Raw genomic sequence first — 23,804 nt, 5'->3', positions numbered from 1 at the left:
ATAATGTGTGATACCTTATCAAAAGCTTTCACAAAGTCTAAATAAATCGTATTTACTTGATTTCCAGCTTCAAATGAAGAAATACAAAAATTAGAAAAAATTAATAAATTCGTCAACGTAGACCGTCCATGAATAAAACCATGCTGATTATCCGATATAAACGATTTAAAAGCGAAATACATCTTTTTATAAATTATATGTTCGAATAGTTTTGCAATATTACATAGTTTGGCAATTGGCCTATAATTTCGAATATTAGATTTGCTACCAGATTTGAATAAGAGCAAACTTCCACTGGTCTAAAAACACACCCTCATCTAGGGATTTATTGAAAATAATTCTCAAAGGTACACAAAGAGAATCAGACAGATTACACAAAATCTTCCCGGACAGCCCATCAAGATCCAATCGTTCAGAAAGTTTCATTTCATTAATACTTTCAAGTACATCATCATTTGAAAGTTCTATAGATCCAAAATTAACGCACTCTTTAACACTAATTAAAAATTCATTCGATGAATTTGAGCTTGGACTAACAAAATTCGATTGAAAAAATTCTGCAAATAAGGACACTATATCAGATGTAGATGTTGCCGTTACATCATCATAGTGCATAGAAGATGGGTAATCACTGGACTGTTTTTTAGACTTTATATAATGCCAAAAGGATTTTGGATTGACCTTTATTTTATCTTGATATTCAAGAAGATATTGTTTATACAAAAACTTATTTAAAAATGAAAACTCACGTGAATAGTGCTCATATAAACGATTGATATTATCATCATCAGAGAATTTGCTCTTTTTATAGAACTTGTTTCTTAGATTTTTCAACTTTTTTAAGCCAGGTGTGTACCATGGTAATCTATGAATCTTTGAGCTAGCAGTATGTTTATGAGGTTTATTTCTATAGAAATAAAGTTTTGACAAAATTTTCTATAGCAATAAAATTTTGACAAAATTTTCTATAGAAATAAAATTTTGACAAAATTTTCTATAGATATAAAATTTTGAAAAAAAAAATCTATAGAAATAAAATTTTGCAAAAATTCCTATTCTTCTATATAAATAAAAGTTTGTATAAAAATAAAATTTTGAAACAAATTTCTATAGAAATAAAATTTTGCAAACATTTTTACATAAATAAAGTTTTGCAAAAATTTTTTATAGAAATAAAATTTTGACAAAACTTTGTATAGAAATAAAATTTTGACAAAGTTTTCTGTAGAAATAAAATTTTTGAAAAAATTTTCTATAGAAATAAAATTTTGCAAAAAATTCGTATAGAAATAAAATTTTGCAAACATTTTCTATATGAATAAAGTTTTGACAAAATTTTTTATAGAAATAAAATTTTGACAAAATTTTGTATAGGAATAAAATTTTGACAAACTTCTGTATAGAAATAAAATCTTGACAAAATTTTCTATAGAAACAAAATTTAGACAAAATTTTCTATAGAAATAAAATTTAGACAAAATTTTCTATAGAAATAAAATTTTGACAAAATTTTCTATAGAATAAAATTTTGACAAAATTTTCTATAGAAATATGATATTGACAAAATTTTCTATAGAAATAAAATTTTGCAAAAATTTTTTATATAAATAAAGTTTTGTAATTTTTTTTTTATAAACAAAGTTTTTTATAAAAAAAAATTTTTGACAAAATTTTGTATAGAAATAAAATTTTGACAAAATATTCCATAGAATTAAATTTTGATAAAATTTTCTTGACAAAGTTTTCTGTAGAAATAAAATTTTGACAAAATTTTCTATAGAAATAAAATTTTAACAACATTTTCTATAGAGATTAATTTTTGACAAAATTTTCTATAGAAATAAAATGTTGACAAAATTTTTTATGAAATAAAATTTTGACAAAATTTTCTATAGAAATAAAATTTTGACAAAATTTTCTATAGAAATGAAATTTTGACAAAATTTTCTATAGAAATGAAATTTTGATAAAATATTCTATAGAAATGAAATTTTGATAAAATTTTCTATAGAAATAAAATTTTGCGAAAAATTTTTTATATAAATAAAGTTTTGCAAAAAATTTTTTATATAAATAAAGTTTTTTATAGAAATAAAATTTTTAAAAAATTTTGTATAGATATAAAATTTTTACAAAATATTCCATAGAATTAAATTTTGACAAAATTTTTTTGAAATAAAATTTTGACAAAGTTTTCTGTAGAAATATAATTTTGCAAAAAAATTCTATATGTATAAAGTTTTGACAAAATTTTTTGTAGAAATAAAATTTTCTATAGAAATAAAATTTTTAAAAAATTTTGTATAGAAATAAAATTTCGACAAAATATTCCATAGAATTAAATTTTGACAAAATTTTTTATAGAAATAAAATTTTAACAAATTTTTCAAATCATTTCAAAACACTCAAATGGGAAGTACTACCCCAAGAGTCGTGCAGCCCATACTTTGGACCTTCTGGTTACCACTTGTACCGATCTATCACACATGACCTGGCTGATCAGTATTTTCGTTCTTATGAGAAAGCCGTAAATTAAGTCAATTCGTGGATGAAGTCAAAGGACGATTCTTTTTTGTCATGGGTCATTTTGTTTTCATGCCGACTTTCTCAAAGTTTAAAGCTATCACGGCAAATATTGTTGCTTACAAGTTTCAATAGCCTTGAAAGATAACTGTTATGTACGATTGTCACAAATTTCGTTTCGGTCCAGAAATATTTTAATGGCCTCATCCTTAAATCCAAACTATTGCATTCAATTATTAGCAAATGGTCGCCAGATAGACTACATGCAAGTACCCCTTATAAATCCTGTACTTTAGCCAAATGCCAATTACCCTATTTCCTTACTTTGCATTTGAGTAAACGAAACTGTGACTACAAAATTTAAATTCATGTCAACAAAATTTACGTGGTTCATGGACAACAAGTTGGTCCTCAATAACAAAAGTGGCCTAGTTGTGTTTCCAATGAATGGCACAGAAAACATTCATCCTCCTCATTCTTCCTTCCTTCCTTGAATGCAATAAAAACTGTTTTTATGGCATTCAATTCTTTCATACATACCGTCAACACTCTTTGTAACGCTGTATAATCCAGGCCAGTGCCAGCAGTCTCGCCTAAACGTCTCAGCGTTTCAGCCATAGGTCCGGAAAGTTCCTGTTTTGTTTGTAAAGTGAAAAGTGTGAAGGAAATAAAAAAATTGGAACATAAGGTTAACAAGGCGAAAAAGTTTATTAATATCCATTAGAAGTGTCTTTAGCTAAGATAGGGAAAAACTCAAAAGGCGAAAGGGAAAAAATAGGAAAGGATACTTACTTGCAGTTTGGCCCAACTAGTGGCATACTGACGTCTTACCAACTCAATGATGGTAGAGGTTAAAGCCAAACCTATTAAGATATAGAGAGTACACAGCAGCATATAATTGGGTTTCTCTGTGGGATAGAGAGTAGAAAAATTGTAGTAAAAGTGAAACTAAACGGCAAACGTATTCTGGAAACGTACACAGAAAGAAATTTTGTATTAAATAGATAGTTAAATGAGCTGGTCATTGCAAAAGTTCTCTATATCATTTCAATCCTAGAGTGGAGGTTGTAATGAGATTAAAAAATGCCACTTTTCGAGTTTTTCAAAAATTAAAAAGGGTGACTTTGACTGTACGACTCTAGGAATACAAAAGTCGAAAATCTACTGAAAACATCAAAGTAACCATCGACTAATAGACTTTTGATTTTTTTAATCGAGTCAAATATATAGAAAAAGTAGAAAAATGCGCTTATGAATATTTGCAAAAGTAGAAAAGTAGTAGACATTTTCAAGTATTTAAAAAAAGTATTTTAAAACAAGTATATATGGCCGTAAGTTCGGCCAGGCCGAATCTTATGTACCCTCCATGGACCATGGATTGCGTAGAAACTTCTACGAAAGACTGTCATCCACAATCGAATTACTTGGGTTGTGGTATCTTAAAACTTCTTAACATCGTTTTCTAAATTGTGAGTTAGTCCATACGTGGTATATATTAGACAAAAAAGGTATGTGTAGGTAAGTGTACAAATAATTACGAATCGATATGGACTTTTGGACGGTACGTAGGGAGCCAGAATTGAAATATGGGTGTCGCTTATATGGGGGCTATATAGAATTATGAACTTGATATGGACCAATTTTTGTATGATTGGGGATCGATTTATCTGAGGGCTATATATAACTATAGATCGATATGGACCTAGTTAGGTTAACGGCCATATACTAGCACAATGTACCAAATTTCAACTGACTCGGATGAAATTTGCTCCTCCAAGAGGCTCCAAAACCAAATCTCGGGATCGGTTTATATGGGGGCTATATATAATTATGGACCGATTTCGACCAATTTTAGCATGGGTGTTTGAGGCCATATATTAACACCACGTACCAAATATCACCTGAATCAGATGAATTTTGGTCTTCCAAGAGGCTCCGGAGGTCAAATATCGGTTTATATGGGGGATATATATAGTTATGCACCGATGTGGACCAATTTTTGCATGGTCATTAGAGACCATATACTAACACCATGTACCAAATTTCAGCCGGATCGGATGAACGTTGCTTCTCTTAGAGCGTCTGCAAGCCAAATTTGGAGGTCTGTTTATATGGGGGCTATAGGTAAAAGTGGACCGATATGGCTCTTTTGCAATACCATCTTACCTACATCAATAACAACTACTTGTACCAAGTTTCAAGTCGATAGCTTGTTTCGTTCGGAAGTTAGCGTGATTTCAACAGACGGACGAACATGCTCAGATCGACTCAGAATTTCACCACGACCCAGAATATGTATACTTTATGGGGTCTTAGAGCAATATTTCGATGTGTTACAAACGGAATGACAAAGTTAATATACCCCCATCCTATGGTGGAGGGTATAAAAAGTCGAATTTTCAAGTTTTTAAAAAATTTGGAAAGTTGATTTTATCAAATTTAAAACAGTCGATTTTTGACGAAAATTCGACATCTGACGCCTTGACTTTAAATTTTTAATTGAAGTGTAAAAAAGATAATATTTCTTGATTAGTCGATTTTTGCCTTTTCTTAGGAACGTAATTTTAGTCAAAGAAGTTTTGTTTCGAAATTGCTGTAAAAACAAATAAAAAAATATTAGTGACAATCGTTCAATAAATTCGGTTTTTTTTTTCATAAATTTGATTTATTGGATTTGTCATAAATTCGGATTTATTTGTTCTTAAAGAAAATACTTTAAAGATGAAGGCGAATTTCGTTTGTCTAAAATTTCGTTCCGGAGGAAAATATTTTTTCTTTGGGTGTACATTTTCAATTCACAATGCATATATTTCAATGCACTTTTCTTTCTGTGTAATAAATATATATGCATGTTAAATTTCTTCGTTGCTCACTTACTTGGAACTAAATCGCCAAAACCGATGGTGGTCATTGTAATAAAGCAAAAATAAAATCCATCAAAAAATGTCCAATCATCCTCCCAAAGTAGTAAAAGGCCTGCTCCTATAGCCAAATATACACAAAGGAATAGGACCGCTGACAGAGCATAAAACCATGTTTTACCAATGAAATTGGTAACTTTGGGTGTTTCTAGAATAAACAAAGAAAAAATCGAATATGTAATGATTTAATTTTTGGTTGTTTGCAATTTTCCAAGACTTTCCACTTACTTGGCATATGCTTTCCCAGTACTGATACTGCTGTCGCAAATAAACGTCCCCAATCCGCTATAACTGTCAGCGTAAAAGGAATGCCTATTAATGCGAAGCATATACAAAATGCTCTGCCCCCGATTGTTACAGGCACAATGTTACCATAACCAATTGTAGTGAGTACTGTGGATGAGAAAAATACCGCCTGTAATATACTCCATCGTTCATAAGGTTCTGGAAAGTCTTTTTCTGCCTCGATGAGAAGGCCACCTTCGGCTGCTTCCTGCACTGCCTGGAAGAAAAGGAAGAGTACAAGGAAATGTTAGTATCCTGCTATGCGATAAGAAAATTCGATTTCATAGAGAAAATGCAGAAAACAATCAAACTATGTAAAGTAACAGGTTGGCTGACAAGTCCCCGGTCTAACAAAGAAAAATACATTCTTTTGTCAAAATTCGTTTTTATTATTCAACATAGTTCCCTTCAAGAGCGTTACAACGATTATAACGACCTTCCAATTTTTTGATACCATTTTGGTAGTACTCCTTCGGTTTTGCCTCAAAATAAGCCTCAGTTTCGGCGATCAACTCTTCATTGCAGCCAAATTTTTTCCTGCGAGCATCCTTTTGAGGTCTGAGAACAAGAAAAAGTCGCTGGGGGCCAGATCTGGAGAATACGGTGGGTGGGGAAGCAATTCGAAGCCCAATTCATGAATTTTTGCCATCGTTCTCAATGACTTGTGGCACGATGCTTTGTCTTGGTGGAACAACACTTTTTTCTTCTTCATATGGGGCCGTTTTGCCGCGATTTCGACCTTCAAACGCTCCAATAACGCCATATAATAGTCACTGTTGATGGTTTTTCCCTTCTCAAGATAATCGAAAAAAATTATTCCAAGCGCATCCCAAAAAACAGAGGCCATTACTTTGCCAGCGGACTTTTGAGTCTTTCCACGCTTCGGAGACGGTTCACCGGTCGCTGTCGATTGGACTCAGGAGTGTAGTGATGGAGCCATGTTTCATCTATTGTCACATATCGACGGAAAAAATCGGGTGTATTACGAGTTAACAGCTGCAAACACCGCTCAGAATCATCAACACGTTGTTGTTTTTGGTCAAATATGAGCTCGCGCGGCAGAGCTTCCGCATATCCAAATATTGATGAATGATATGACCAACACGTTCCTTTGATATCTTTAAGGCCTCTGCTATCTCGATCAACTTCATTCAAAATCATTTTGTGGATTTTTTGATGTTTTCGTCGGTAACCACCTCTTTCGGGCGTTCACCGTCCTCCGTGCTCATTTTACCACGCTTGAATTTTGCATACCAATCAATTATTGTTGATTTCCCTGGGGCAGAGTCCGGAAACTCATTATGAAGCCAAGTTTTTGCTTCCACCTTCAGAAAACATTATTTTATCAAAACACGAAATTCCTTTTTTTCCATTTTTTTCACAATAACAAAAGTTGCTTCACAAAAGACGCTCTATCTCACAAACTAATTGACTTACAGACGTCAAATTTTGACACGAATCATTTGAAGGTTGGTAATATATAAAAATAATATGCATTATATCGTCTTAGAATTTCTCCCTGATCAAGAATATATATACTTTATATAGTCGGAAATCGATATTTCGATGTGTTACAAACGGAATGACAAACTTATTATACCCCTGTCACCATTCTATGGTGGTGGGTATAATAACATCCTTGCTTTGGTCCTTAAGATATCAAATTGACCAAAAAATTCTTTGGTTGCTATGAATTGCAAAACAATTGAAACATGACACAAACACCACATCCTTATCAACTTCCTCGGTTAGAGTTTAAGGCAATATCATAAATTCATTGTGAAATGTTTTAATTCCAAAGAAAATTATGGGGGACAATGTGGTGAATGCTTCGATGTTTAATAAATAACTTTTCAGGGTGATCATGATGGGTGTTGGTCTAAATAATAAGGCTTTCGCCCGGAAGTAAATACACAACCATTAACTACCAATCTCTCAAAGTTTATGTTATAGTGGCATAATTATAACAATCATAAACTTTAAAGTTTATTGAGTGTAATATCAATATTAAAAGTTCAGAATATGATAAACACAATGGGATAAAATTTAATGTAATAATGACGATGGCGAGCCGGCTTGAATTAGAGGTATGCAGGTGAGTGATATTTTACTCACGCACACTTACGACGGAAAAATCCTACTCACGCACGATATTGTTTGATAGGACTCACGCACACTCACACACGAAAATGTCGTGACTCACGAATAATTTTATGAGTAATTTACCTGAGTAATTTATAGAGCTTTATTAAACTCTTAACATCCTAGGGGTCAATAAAATTGTAAATGAATTCAACTCGTCGCGTTTTATATTCGTGAGCGTATTTTTCCGAAATTCGTAGCAAATAGAATTTAGTTATATTAAAACCAAGTGAAATAACGTAATATTAAATGAAACTAAATGAATATATTTATTTAAAGAAAACTTATTAATTTAAATTATATTTAAACAAATTAAATTATATTAGACTAAGGTAAATAAAATTAATAATTATAATGTTCCTCGATTAGGCTACTAACACCACCGTCTAAACTTCTGTCTATTCCTTTTGTTGACTTTATAAAGCACACATTCGAGTGGTATTTATTTTATTTTTCCCATTGTGCGATGGTTATGGTGATTAGGATGATGACGGCGGCGATGATAATGATGATGACAACACAATGCAAACAGCAACATCTGGCCGACTTTTATTAAGTGAAAAATTAAAATTTACTTCTGTCACATGGTTGTTGGCGCGCAAATGAGGCAACATCAGCAGAGGGCATGCTGTGTGTGAGCGCGCTATTGAATACAGGCATAGAGAGCAAGCAGTCAAACGTAGAGACAGAGGAGCAGTGCCTAGCAGATGTTAGTGTTGCAGGGATGGAAAATGCAGTACTATAGTACTTTTTTCAATACTTTTTCACCCTGATCAGTACCGTAGTACCCCCGCGAATGATTTAGTACCTTTTGTATAGACATATTTTTGACCCGATATCGGATTTATGGTACAATAGTTTTGACAAAATATTTTAATATTTTGAGAAAGTCTTTTGCTTATTTGCTAATAGTCTTTTACAAATTTGGCAAAACAGACAAGTTCATATGGGAAGAAAACCTTGATTTTGTAAAAGCCATAGTCAAAAACACGATTTTATTGAATTTCAAGCAGCGTACGAAAACAAACAAAACAAAACGTTTCCAATTGTTTCGTTTCGTACAATCCACATGTCCAAAACGAAACAAAACGAAAACCTGACATAACGGCACTTGCCTTTCGTTTTGTATTGTTTTTGTTCGTGAGTGGAAACCAAACCTAAACTGAAAAGTACTGTGGTGCTTAGTAAAATATAGGAAACAAAACGGTACACATTAAATGCAAACGTTTCGCAAACGTTTGCTCATTCGTTAAGTCCTTACAAGAAGAAAAATCTTGAATTTTATTTTTATACCCCTCACCACTACTGTGGCATAGGGTACAATAAGTTTGTGCATTTGTATGTAACGCTTTGGTAACGATTGGTCTCAGAAAAGTCTGAAACCAATCGTTTAGTATACCGATCGTCTTAGAATGAAATTCTGAGTCGATTTAGCGATGTTCGTCTGTATATCCGTCCGTCTGACTGTATATGTAATTTTGTGTGCAAAGTACAGCTCGCAATTTAAGTCGGGTCGTTCTCAAATTTGGCACAGAATTTCACTTTGGCTCAAAAACAATCGCTATTGATTTTAAAAAAAAAATCGGTTCATATTTAGATATAGCTGCCATATATATTTTTCACCGATGTGGTCATAATTGACGTACTTATCATCGTCTTTTCTTAAAATTTCGGACAGCCAATTGGTTTGCGGCTCTCGTAAAATATGCAAAATATCAGCTAAATCGATTCCGATTTAGATATAGCTCCCATATATATCTTTCGTCCGATTTGCACTTATGTAGCATCAAAAGCCAGAGTCTTGCCCAGATTTGCTTCAAATTTTACTCAGGGCGTACGGTTAATAGTTCCGATTTAGATATAGCTCCCATATATATCTTTCGCCCGATATGGACTTATATGGCCCCAGAAGCCAAAGTGTTATTCTAATTTGCTTGAACTAGGAATACAATTAGTAGTGTAGTCAAGTGTGGTAAATTTTACTTAAATCGGTTCAGATTTAGATATAACTCCCATATATCGAATTCGCCCGATTTGGATTAGTATGACTACAGAGGCAAAAGTTTTACTCTGATTTACGTGAAATTTTGCAGAGGGAGTAAAATTAACATTCTAACTACGCTTGCTAAGTTTTGTTTAAGTCGGTTCAGATTTTGATATATCTCCCGAATATATCTTTCGACCGGTTTAGACGTTTTACCCCTATTTACTTGAAACTTTGTATAGGGAGTAAAATTAAGGTTCTGGATATGCATGCTTATTTTGGTTGAAATCGGTTCAGATTTTGATGTAGCTCCCATACATGATGTTGATATAGCTCCCGTACATGTAACTTTTAAAGAATTTCTGTTCACATTCTTCTTCTGTTTACATTCTTATCAGGGTGCGTATTTTTAAGATGACGCTCCAAATTACCGGCATGCCCACATAAAGTTTTATGGCAGTCTTCATTGTTACATATAAATGTTTTATTTTGATTGTCATACTCAAATAGTTGTCGTAATATATCATTTTTTGGACGCGGCATGATCGTACGAAGACACGGAGTACACTGATTTCACGTATTGGTTATGTCCCGTTGTTGTCATCGTTTCGCTCAGCAAACGTTTGCAAACGTTTTATTGCCGTTTCGTTACCGAACGAAACAACAAAACGACACAAATCCAAAGAGCACTAAAGCAATCGTTCCGTTTCGTCTCTTTTGCTTTTGAAATGTTTGTTGTTTTGTTTGTGACTACGTACAAAACGATTGACGAAAATTGAAAAGTTTGTGACTTTAAATGATACGTACCTCAATCGTTTCGTTTGTTTTCGTACACTGATTTCAAGAATGTTTTAGTCGAAAAAGCAGCTTCCCCACGAACACTTTCTAGATGAGAAGTTATCGATCGCATACTAAAATAATGCGAACCATTCGTCAGTCGCGGTCGAAAGTTGAGACAAAAATAATCTACCAACATTTCTTACCAAAAACTTCGAAAAAATATTATTTTGCAAAAATTTTTTTTTCAGAAAATTTCGTCAAAATTTTATGGAAAATTTTCTATAGAAAATGTTATCAAAATTTTATTTCTATAAAAAATTTTGTTAAAATTTTATTTCATTAGAAAATTTTGTCAAAATTTTATTTCATTAGAAACTTTTGTCAGAAATTAATTTAATTTATCTACAGAAAATGTATGATGTACCATGAAGTACAACTGTGGCAACCGTGATTATAATACTACGGATATAAAACTAAAAAAATATTTAAAATTGAGGAGTTGACAAACAAAATTTTATTGTCTTTAAAATTCAGTCTAAAGGAGCTTTTGACAATAATCTTCCAATGGAAGTTTAGTTGAAATTTAGTGAAAAGTACTTTTTTGCTTAAAAAATACCTTTTTTGAACTTTTTTAAAAATTGTATTTTCCATCCCTGTAGTGTTGTACAATGTGTTGGCCTCATGTTTTGATATCTAGGGGGAGGAGGGCTTTTGTATAATGGTGAGCTTTACACCCATATGGTGCTTTACTATGAAACAACTCTGTGTTGTGTGTCTAAATGGAAAAATTAAGCTTTTTTCCAATGTTGTGCTTTTGTTCAGTGAGGTACTAAGGTAAGATTTTGCTTAGCATGAATCAGGGCGTTGGTGGTGTAATGGTCAGCATAGTTGCCTTCCAAGCAGTTGATCCGGGTTCGATTCCCGGCCAACGCACATTATTTTTTATTATTCTTTTTATTTTATTATTTTTATTTTTTTATTTTTTATTGTTCTTTTTATTTTATTTTATTAATTTGGGATTGGGATATATTTTGCATAGTAGTAGAGTTAAGAAAGTTGAGAAAAAAGATATTGATCTAATATAAGAACATTTTTTTAATAAAAAATATAATTAAGAGAAAGTTTATACACTGAAAAACAGCCAACCCACCAGGATTTGGATTATTTAAGACAATTTAGATTATTAAAAAAAAAACTAAACAGTATTACAAACGCTGACATCACGCCGATACAACAAAAATTAAAAGATAATTTATTAGACATAATTAATTTTTTTCACTTATGAAAGACAATTTTGTAGTTTGAAGGGAAAAATTGGAGTTCAAAATTGCAAGAATGTCTTTAGTGCCATACGAAGAAGTAATGAACTATTTTGTGGAAAATACGAATTTAGTAAATCTTTATGATCCATTTGTGTATATTTTTTCCCCGTGTTTTACTTAATTTAACTAAAGTACGCAAAAAATTATTAAAGTAAAGGAAATTTTCTCCAAACATAATATTTCCATGAACCAAAATAAAGTTAAATTGGCTTTCGTTTCAATTTGGTATTGCGGTTTTTTTAGGACAAAATAAAGGTACTTCTCTATAAATTCAAATTCTTACCTCTTCATATTTTGCTAATTCAAATTTTAAAAGTTCATCTAAATTGTTGACATCTGTATTATTTACTATCACATTTATGAAATTTTCACGTTTCGTCTTGACCACCGTTTTAAGATGATGTAAACGCTCCACTTCAGCGGGTCGTTCTAATTGTCGAAATATCTGGAAAAAATCAAAAATAACAAAAATTATATATATTGCAAATCATTTCAAATATACATAAATCATTGAAAATTATATATAAACCAAAATTACACTCTCTGAATTCCAAAGATTGCTTTCAGTCTGTGTTTTCAATATCAAAAAAAAAATCAAAATCTCTTGTAATATGAATCATTACATAATTTCAAATTGAGAATTGATTGATTACATTCCCAAAAGTACGTCGTTTCTCTCGCCTAATAAAGATAAACAAAAATATTGTTTACATTTTCTATAGCAGAAAAATAAAAAAGAACTTAAGCAATTGTTTGCATTATCTTTCGCCTTGGTAATCAAGAAAGTGGACAATACAATGGTATGAGGCAATTGCATTTAATATTTTTATACCCTGCGCCACACTGTGGAACAGGGTATTATAATTTAGTGAATATGTTTGCAACACCCAGGAGGAGACAAGATAAGCACATGGTGTCTTTGGCAAAAATGCTGAATCATAAATAAACTTTTGCGAAGTTTCCTTAAAATTTCTTCAGATTTAAATGTTTCCCATATTTTTACTAGCATTGTGTTCCACCCTAGTGCATTAGCCGACTTAAATTTTGAGTCTATAGATTTTGTAGAAGTCTATCAAATTCTGTCCAGATCGAGTGATATTTAAATGTATGTATTTGGGACAAACCTTTATAAATAGCCCCCAACACATTTGACGGATGTGATATGATATCGAAAATTTGGATCTACAACATGGTGCAAGGTATAATATAGTCGGCCCCGCCCGACTTTAGACTTTCCTTACTTGTTTTCACTGAAAAAAATATTGACCTTATGTGAAAGATTATGAAACTTATATTTTAGGACATGCAAGTTTCATAATTTTAAGACCAAAATTTATTTAATGAAAAGAAATTGTACACAAATGAAAGTTCAAAATCTCTGATTAAAATTGTTTTCCTTACTATTAAGAAATAATATGTGAAATTTGCGATCTTTCGTTAATGTTGTACTTCTTTGAAGCAAAGAAAATTTTGTTAAAGTAAAGAAAAATATTTTTTGTTTAAAGAAATAATCTTTAAAATAGCAGATATTGAGTACTTGAATTAAAGATAAAAAACATTTAAAATTTGAGGAATTTGGATATGGTGTTTAAATGTTTGTTTTAAAGTTTAAATTATTTTTACTTAAGTTACACCCTCAAAAAAAATCGCTTCTGTTACATATACCCCAAACATATTTTGCTTCATGCATATATATTTTCAGGATTGGTCCAAACAAAATATTGTTTGTATTGTTCAAACATACAACAACATAAAAAAATTTAATGATATTTTCTTTGTGTGGATATATTTTTAAGGCGCCAAGGTCTCTCTTTCTAAACATATATATGTTTATAGGCTATTTCTAAATTAATATATGCTTGCATCCAAGCATATTATATTTACAAACGTTTTATGTCCCAAACATGTTATGCTAGTTTATGCACATTATATGCTTACACATAAAAATAATGTGTTAAAAAAATTGGAGTTACAAACATATAATTTTTACATCCAACCATATGAAAAACAGTCGTTTTCTTATTTATATTATTTTCTTATTATCTAGATATTTAACATGTCATGACATGTATTTGTATGATATATCTCGAGGGATACACTGAAAAAAATATTGTTGTGTGGCGAATTTTGCTTAGCATACACAAAAAATTTTGACGATATTTTCTATAGAAATTAAATTTTGACAAATTTAATGAAATGAAATTTTGACAAAATTTTCTATAGAAATAAAATTTGGACAAATTTTTCTATAGAAATAAAATTTTGACAAATTTTTCTATAGAAATAAAATTTTGGCAAATTTTTCTATAGAAATAAAATGTTCACAAATTTTTAGAAAATTTTCAATAGAAATAAAATTTTGACAAAATTTTCTATAGAAATTAACTTTTGACAAAATTTTCTATAGAAATAAAATGTTGACAAAATTTTCTATAGAAATTAAATTTTGACAAAATTTTCTATAGAAATAAAATGTTGACAAAATTTTCTATAGAAATAAAATGTTGACAAAATTTTCTATAGAAACTTTCACCACACATAATAATTCCGTGAACTAACATAAAGTTAAATTGGCCTTTTCTATAGAAATAAAATTTAGACAAAATTTTCTATAGAAACAAAATTTTGACAAATGTTACTATAGATATAAAATTTTGACAAAATTTTCTACAGAAATAAAATTTTGACAAAATTTTCTACAGAAATAAAATTTTGAAAAAAATTTGTATAGAAATAAAATTTTGACAAAATTTTCTATAGAAATAAAATTTTGAAAAATTTTTCTATAGAAATAAAATTTTGACAAAATTTTCTATAGAAATAAAATTTTGACAATATTTTCAATAGAAATACAGTTTTGACAAAATTTTCAATAGAAACAAAATTTTTACAAGATTGTCTATAGAAATAAAATTTTGACAAATTTTTCTATAGAAATAAAATTTTGACAAAATTTTCTATAGAAATAAAATTTTTACAAAATGTTCAATAGAAATAAATTTTTGACAAGATATAGAAATAAAATTTTGACAAATAAAATAAAAAATAAAAATAAATAAAATTTTGACAAATAGAAGTACAATTTTGACAAAATTTCTATAGAAATAATATTTTATCAAAATATGATTTGTTTGTGGTAGATTATTTTTGGCTCCTGTGGCAACCGTGGTGAGGACTCGGGTATTAAAAAGAGGAATTTTTTGCATAACTTAGAATGCCAATTAATTCTTAATTGAAACAATTCCAATCAGTAAAATTGTAATCGAATACCAACGTGGACGTATTTTCCTATTTTAGTCCAAATCAATTCAACGCAATTAAGTGCAATTTAAACCTTAAATGCGCACTGTATCTTTTAAAAGAAAAAAATTCTTATGTCTTAAAATTTGGACCGAATTCTATTAAATCAAGTTTATTGTATTTAATACATCATAACGTTATTTCTAAAATTATTTTTTTTCTGGAAAATTTATTGTACTTCTGAGTAACATCATCTGCAATCAGAATTTAAAAAAAAAATTTTTTTTGATCACAAATTCACACGCAGAGAAGGAATATGATCACCTCAAACATATTTCTAGAGCAAAATGTTATTTTTGTATGGTGACCATGTAACATGTTTGTCACTAAAATGTTATTTTCTCGTCAAATAAAACCTGCTTGCCGAAATCAGATACATGATTTCCGAGAAAATAACATGGTTGCGAAAACCATGTTATATTCCTTCTCTGGGTGCAGATACAATTTGGAAGTTAAATAATATTTACCAGATATGAAAGTAATGTTGGTAAAAAAAAAATTTAGTGTAAAAATATCTCTATTCTCTAATAAAATCAAAATGTTTATTTCTAAATAAAAACTTTGTTTAATGACTACTGTATTTTTTAAGAAAAAAAAAACACATACATTTTTTGTTGTTGCAAAAAATGTGGTATGCAAATTTTTTTGGAGGAATCGGTGATCTTGTGCATTTAAGGTTTAATACATTTCTACCAATTCAATTAAGTTCAATTTATATACATTCAGTTTAAATAAATTAAATATTCAATCAATGACAATCAATTTAATCACATTTCAGTTCAATTAATTTCAAACGTTCTAATTTGTTTCATTTCCATCGCTTAAATATTAAAAAAAATATTGAATATATTCTTTTTTTCTTCACAAATGCGATCTTGAGCTATAATAACAGTGGCGTAATTTTACCTGTTCACAAACGAAACAATTTTTTTGCGCCCACTAAGCAAACAATTTGACCAAAAAACTATCACTAAAACTGTCAACATTCAAGAGCACCATAAAAAAGTACATAAATTTGGAAGACATTTTTTAGCTTCAACATAAAAATTAATTTCCGAAATTTATTAAATGAATAATCAAGGAAAAACCACAAAATTACCAAATAAATCACATAAGAGATGGCCATGTTTTAGACAGCAATAAACACCAAAAGCCACAACGGGGTTGACATTTTCAATTAAATGAATCTACACATTATGTGATGTTCTATGTCAATCAATCCTTCGATTCCACCCACAAAACAAAAGAATTTGATGTGGTTGATATCTTTGTGTCGTGTTTTTTTTTTTTTTGGTTAATAAATAAACATGTGTTTATTTATATATGCGATGGTCAATATTGATTTCGAATTAATGTTATTTGATTTTAAGTGCTATAACTTGCCACGAAAGATCAAATTTTTATCTTGAATTCGTTCAGTTCATATCAAAAAAAAAATGTTTTTAATTCAAAACATCCCAGCGAAATTGAAGTTGAAAATTTGAAAACCAAAAAAAAAGAGCTTTACCTGGATCAATACCTATGCTGGGGTATAATGGCTTACCATCAACGGACTTTATTTTGTCTAGATATAGAGAATGACCATAAATTTGACTTGTGATATCCATCTCTTTAGATGATGTCCTATGTTTCGTCGATTGTGATTGACAATCGACCACTGCATAGTGTTTTTATTTTTTTATTTTTGTGATTTTGATTTCTATCCAAACATTGGAACATTGTTTTTGTTGTTTTTTTTTTTTTGCTGTGACAATTCGTTTTCCAAAACAAACATTCCAATAATCCACCTTAGATTTTTTTTCTTATTCCGAATACTTTTGGGAGATTTGTATTTCGGATCTTCCACTAATTTGGATGCGAGCCAAAATAATTAAACTAAAAATTAGTATTTAGCTAGGAGACGACATAACAATTAACCATTGGGGGATCTGTTGGTGACTTATGTTTGGAATACCTTTTGACAAGGCACAAAAGCACTGTGAAATATTCTTTTTGTCATAACAAAGAAAGTCGAGGGGAAAAGTGTTTAGAGCATAATATTTTTGTTGACAGATTGGTAGACAGTGCGTGCTGAAAATTTTGACATATCTTAGATTATCCAAAACAATTCGCTGAGAGCACCGTCTAAATTACCACGGACAGGGGGGCAATAAACTCATTTAAATGAAATTTAAAGTGATTGCTGGCACCATGTTTGTCTGATGTTGCATTCTCTGAGAATTAACTTAAGGACACACATGTGAGTTCGCTGTAAATTCAGTTTATATCATTTACACAATCATATGAAATATTGTCTGTGGGCAGGTCCGTTTCAAAGATGGACTAGGTTAGTTTTTTTAAGCCTACTCAGCCCCTGGAGAAATGCATCTAGTCGGTCCCATTGCACTACAGGTAGGGTTGCTAGATTCAAATGGCCTATTATCTGGAATTTTGGAAAAAGTTGGCTGGATTTAAAAAAAATCTGGATTTCGTAAATCCCCAAATATAAGGAATAAAACTATTAAAATATTTAAATAAATAATAAAAATACAACAAAACATTTATAATTCAGTCTTTTCATAAACATAAATAAAATAAAGTAAATTTAATAAGATTAAAAAAATGAGAACATATTTGTAATTCAATCTTTTCTTACAAACTAAATTTACAGAAAAGGCTAAATAGGTTTAATGAAGTTCTTATAGATAATACATATCTCACCTATTAACCCTTTCACTACCGAAATAAGCCTAATGATAAAAACTTTTATTTTTCTTCTGTTATTATTTGTACTAACAGCATCTAGAACAAAAATTGTCATTTTGAAAATCTACCTCAATTACTTCAAGAGCTATATGAGTTTGTTTTGAAAACTTGATTCTTGAATTGTGACCAAATGGCCTTACGAAAATAAGCGCTATTTGGCCTATAATATCTTTCAAAGTATGAAAAAAAATACAAAAAAGAACCCGTAAAAGTATCAGCTATAGGTTTTGTATAAATGTCCATTTACTAGAAATATACAGCAAAAAAATTGTCTCAAATTTTCGCATTTTTCGTTTATTGTTAAAGAAGTTTATAAAAATGTATTTTAGACCTCACCAATATGGACACTATTATTGGCTTATGTAGATTCAAGCCTCTACTTTAAAATAACATCGAGAAATAAATCGAAACTAAGTGGGAAAGTAGAATTAGGTGTCTCTTTCGAATGTCCCTCCAAGTGGACATTGGTAGTGCAAGGGTTAAACAAAAGGGTAGTAATTCAAATTTTTTTATTTTTCAGTAGAGACAAAAAACTGTAATAAAAAAGTATTAACTCTGAAGACAAGAAAACAGACGTAACGGCATTTTTTGATGAAAGAATAGTAAAAAATGGGAGAATTTTACAGTGTGTATCGTTTTTTAATTAAAAGTAAAAATTTAAAAATGTTGAGTTACTACGCTTTAAACACTCAAAAATCGCCTTATTGAGAATGAAAAAGATAAATAACTAAACGTATAGTCTTTTCTATTGAAATATTATTTCAAAAGTATATTTAGCTGCAAATATTATCGAATATCTTGTACCTGGACATGACAAGAAAATCGGGAAATTCCAGTCAGTCCAGTCCATCTGGCAACCCTAACTACTGGTAATTTGATCTATTTTTGTGACAAAAAGTAATTTTTTATACCCTCCACCATAGGATGGGGGCATATAAACTTTTCACTGCATGTGTAATATATATATATATATATATATATATATATATATATATATATATATATATATATATATATATATATATATATATATATATATATATATATATATATATATATATATATATATATATATATATATATATATATATATATATATATATATATATATATACATATACATATATATTTTATGGGGTCTTAGAGCAATATTTCCATGTGTTACAAATGCTGTGAAAAGTTAATATGCCCCCATCCTATGGTGGAGGGTATAAAAAATGACTTTTTGTCACAAAAATAGATCAAATTACCAGTTGTTAGGGTTGCCAGATGGACTGGACTGACTGGAATCACGCTAACTTCCGAACGAAACAAGCTTTCGATTTGAAACTTGGCATAAGTAGTTGTTATTGATGTTGGTCTGATGGTATTGCAAATGGGCCATATCGGACCACTTTTACGTATAGCCCCCATATAAAAAGGACCCAAAGATTTGGCTTGCGGAACCTCTAAGAGAAGCAAATTTCATCCGATCCGGCTGAAATATGGTACGTGGTGTTGGTATATGGTCTCTAACACCCATGCAAAAATTGGTCCACATCGGTTTATAATTATATATAGCCCCCTTATAAACCGATCCACCGATTTGGCTTGCGGAGCCTCTAAGAAATGAAAATTTTTTCCGATCCGGTTGAAATTTGTTACGTGGTGTTAGTATATGGTATTGAAGAACCATGCAAAAATTGGTCCATATCGGTCTATAATTATATATAGCCCCCATATAAACCGATCCCCAGATATGACCTCCGGAGACTCTTGGAGGAGCAAAATTCATCCGATCCGGTTGAAATTTGTTACGTGGTGTTAGTATATGGTTTTTAAGAACCATGCAAAAATTGGTCCATATCGGTTCATAATTATATATAGCCCTCATATAAATCGATCCCCAGATTTGACCTCCGGAACCTCTTGAACGAGCAAAATTCATCCGATCCGGTTGAAATTTGTTACGTGATGTTAGTATATGGTTTCTAACAACCATGCAAAAATTGGTCCATATCGGTTCATAATTATATATAGCCCTCATATAAATCGATCCCCAGATTTGACCTCCGGAACTTCTTGGAGGACCAAAATTCATCCGATCCGGTTGAAATTTGGTACGTGGTGTTAGTATATGGTTTCTAACAACCAAACAAAAATTGGTCCATATCTGTCCATAATTATATATAGCCCTCATATAAAACGATCCCCAGATTTGATCTCCGTAACCTTTTGGAGGATCAAAATTCATCCCATCCGGTTGAAATTTGATACGTGGTGTTAGTATATGGTTTCTAACAACCATGCAAAAATTGGTCCACATTGGTCCATAATTATACACAGCCCCTATATAAACCGATTCCCAGATTTGACCTCATCCCATTCGGTTGAAATTTGATACATTGCGCTAGTATATGGCCGCTAAGAGCCATGCAAAAATTGGTCCATATCGGTCTTTAGTTATATATGTTAGCCGATCGCCAATCACACAAAAATTGGTCCATATCGCCAAAAATAATCTACGAATATTTTATTTCTATAGTAAATTTTGTCAAAATTTTATTACTATAGAAAAGTTTGTCAAATTTTTATTTTGTCAAACTGAATTATATGCCTATTTAATTGGCCTTTTTTGGTTTAATATATACTCCGTATGGACTAACTTACAATTTAGAAGACGGTGTTAAGAAGTTTTAAGATACCTTGCCATCGACAAGTGTTACCGCAACCCAAGTAATTCGATTGTGGATGACAGCCTTTAGTAGAAGTTTCTACGCAATCCATGGTGGAGAGTACATAAGATTCGACCTGGCCGAACTTACGGCCGTATATACTTGTTGCAGTATTAAAAAAAATATTTTTTGGTACAATTTGATAAAAATTAATTTGATAAATAATTATTAACTAAATTGGTTAATAAATGTGACCGGAATCCTGCGAACACCAAAAACACGGACGGACGGTCACAAAAGTGGGTTAAAAATTTATAAATTGCAAAACCGTTTTAATTTAAAATTTTCTCATAGCCTATCTTTACATAACCACCCCCCCCCCCAAACAAAAAAAAAAAAATACTTTTAGTTTAGTTGTTATTAATTTTTCTCACAAAAATGGGTCAAATTACCTATAGCGCATTGTTAAAAATTCTTCTAAAGACTGGTAAGTTTTTATGAAAAGCTTAAGGCATAGCATAGAAAAATATTTTAGTTCACTAGTACAAAAAGTACTCAATCCTTTCAAAACTTAAGTTCACCCATACTTTTTAAAATATTGTAAAATTTTTTTATATTCGTCTACCTGAAACCATGTGCTTTTCAGTTGGAATAGTGTTGTTATGATATTGCAAAAAAATCTAACGATTGTGCATAGGCCACGTTTTAATTACATGGTAAATAACACTAGTTTACGAAAAAAAAAATCATGTACACTTGATGAGAGGCAACTTTTCTTATGTATTTTGATCTGCTGAATTCGAATTTTTTTTTTAATTTTTTTATGGAAGTTTTTGAGATATCCCGTTATTTTTAGTTTTTCGCTCTTTTTTCTCGATTATATCGTTGTAGGTACTTAAATGAAAGATATTAGGATGACGAATAATCGTTTAGAATTGTATCTGTGATAAGTTAAGTGGTTCAAAAAATATCGATGCGAAAAGGCCAAATAATCTTATTTTACAATAGACCTTTTCCGCTAGAATAGTGTGGACCCTTTAAAGAAGAAAATTTTCTCTCCATGGTCGTATAGATGATACTCTAACGTAAGTAATAAGACCAACTAGAAGAAAAACGGCGGAAAAAATACAAACTTATTAGCAATTGAGTGAACAAATCCAATGTCAAATCATGCAAATATGAGCAACTCACCCACACACAAATGCCTCTCAGCCACAGAGAAATGCATTTTTGTATGGGTGAGTGGCTCATATTTGCATGATTTGACATCATTCAATTGTTTATAACTTTGTCATTTTTCGGTCGTTTTTCTTCTAGTTGCTCTTATTACTTACTTTAGAGTATCATCTATACGACCATGAAGGTCCATTGAAAAATACGATTTTTTTTTGAAAATTTGGCTTTTTCGCATCGATATTTTTTTGAACCACTTAACTTATCACAAGGAGCCACCGTGGTGCAATGGTTAGCATGCCCATCTTGCATACACAAGGTCGTGGGTTCGATTCCTGTTTCGACCGAACACCACAAAAGTTTTTCAGCGGTGGATTATCCAACCCCAGTAATGCTGGTGACATTTCTGAGTGTTTCAAAGCTTCTCTAAGTGGTTTCAATGTAATGTGGAATGCCCTTCGGACTCGGCCATAAAAAGGAGGTCCCTTGTCATTGAGCTTAACATGGAGAGAAGTTCACCACTGTGGTGTTACAATGGACTGAATAGTCTAAGTGAGCCTGATATATCGGGCTACCACCTAACCTAAACTTATCACAGATCCAATTATACACGATTATTCGTCATCTTAATACCTTTCATTTAAGTACCAACAACGATATAATCGGACATTTCTAACTCGAGATATAATTTGTTTAATGAAAATTTTTATTGGAGAAATTTTGGTTATATTTTTTTGTGTGTACCTGGCGGTTGATGACATATGACCCGTATATGGTTCTATCGTCGGTATTCCGGGAACGTGTTGTCTGAATATTTTCCTATAGAATGCATTTACTATACAATAGATAATAAAATTTGGAAGAATTTATTTCATTTTTTTTGTTGGTTATCATTTCATTATATGCCAAAGTAATAAAAAAGTAATTTTATTACTAAAAATAAAATGAAAAAAATTAAATTCTCATTTTATTTGTTTTTTTCATATATCTTGGATTGTTCTTGTTTTTTTTTATTATTATAAATGTTGTTTTTGGTATTTTCCATGATACATGGAAAATCGCATTTAATAAAAATAAAATGAAAAACTTCATGCCGCAACGCTTTGTGCTAAAGATGCTATTTTGGTCCACTTAGCCCCATTTCCAGAACAACAGCGATCTGTCTGTCGCATTATGTTAACAATCTGGAATGGACTTAAGATTTGGATGATATTTTCATATGAATTGTTTTTAAATGGAAAGTCAAAGTGGCTCATTTAGAAAAGTGGAAATCATAAATGCTGTTTACAATAAAATTACAATCACACACATCCACCCACCCAATTTCTGAAGACGAAATCTTTTGTCTCGCATGCAAAATATAAAAGGAAATATGGAAAGTGTCAGACCTGTTGAAATGGTTGTGCATAATTTTTCTGAATAATTTTATGGACTGTTTATGATTCAGTGGAGTGTTAAATGGCGCCATGTTGTCAAGATCTTTTGAAATGTTTAAGATGGAATCAAGTATATACTATATGGACGAAAGTTCTAGTGGACCGAATCTATAGTACTCTCTTAATATAAGAAAATGTGTAGGCGGCTCGTAATGAGCTGAAGATTTATGAAATGATATTTGCGGAAGAAATTAAATAATAGAAAATCGATAAATATGAACATCGAGTTTTCTATCAGATTATACATTTATTTGGATAATTTTTATGCTTTACGCTACTATACACAGAAAAAAATATTTACGTACTATTAAAGATTATGCAACCTAAATTTTAAGACAAGTAATTTCCTCAATATTGTCCTTAATATTGCATTTTTTAAAATAATAAAATTTTATTGGAAATAAAGTTTCTAACCTTTGTTCTAATTTGTTGTTTTTATCAATTCATTCATTAATTTTAAAAATGATTCGAATTGTTAATAATTTGTCAAATCTGGGGATCGCTTTATATGGGGGCTATATGTAATTATGGACCGATTT

General features: G+C 30.6%; 1 protein-coding gene and 1 non-coding gene across 4 annotated transcripts in view; one reads left to right on the top strand and one right to left on the bottom strand.

The window, feature by feature from the left end:
* LOC142230484 (TWiK family of potassium channels protein 7) overlaps positions 1 to 23,804 on the bottom strand; it is a 244,455-nt gene that overhangs the window by 5,471 nt on the left and 215,180 nt on the right. For all 3 annotated transcript variants that reach the window (XM_075301127.1, XM_075301128.1, XM_075301126.1), the window contains 5 exons: positions 12,241 to 12,402; positions 5,673 to 5,946; positions 5,401 to 5,592; positions 3,316 to 3,431; positions 3,064 to 3,156 (listed from right to left, as the gene is read on the bottom strand). In XM_075301127.1, the coding sequence (XP_075157242.1) occupies positions 3,064 to 3,156; positions 3,316 to 3,431; positions 5,401 to 5,592; positions 5,673 to 5,946; positions 12,241 to 12,402 (837 nt within the window). The remainder of the gene's footprint in view (positions 1 to 3,063; positions 3,157 to 3,315; positions 3,432 to 5,400; positions 5,593 to 5,672; positions 5,947 to 12,240; positions 12,403 to 23,804) is intronic.
* TRNAG-UCC (transfer RNA glycine (anticodon UCC)) lies at positions 11,497 to 11,568 on the top strand. Its single transcript has one exon. It is a non-coding gene; the product is annotated as a tRNA-Gly (tRNA).

Source organism: Haematobia irritans, chromosome 3, assembly GCF_050003625.1.
Source record: "Haematobia irritans isolate KBUSLIRL chromosome 3, ASM5000362v1, whole genome shotgun sequence".
Lineage (NCBI taxonomy): Eukaryota > Metazoa > Arthropoda > Insecta > Diptera > Muscidae > Haematobia > Haematobia irritans.
The sequence above is the reverse complement of the archived record's forward strand: the minus strand, read 5'-3'. Positions and strand labels throughout refer to the sequence as shown.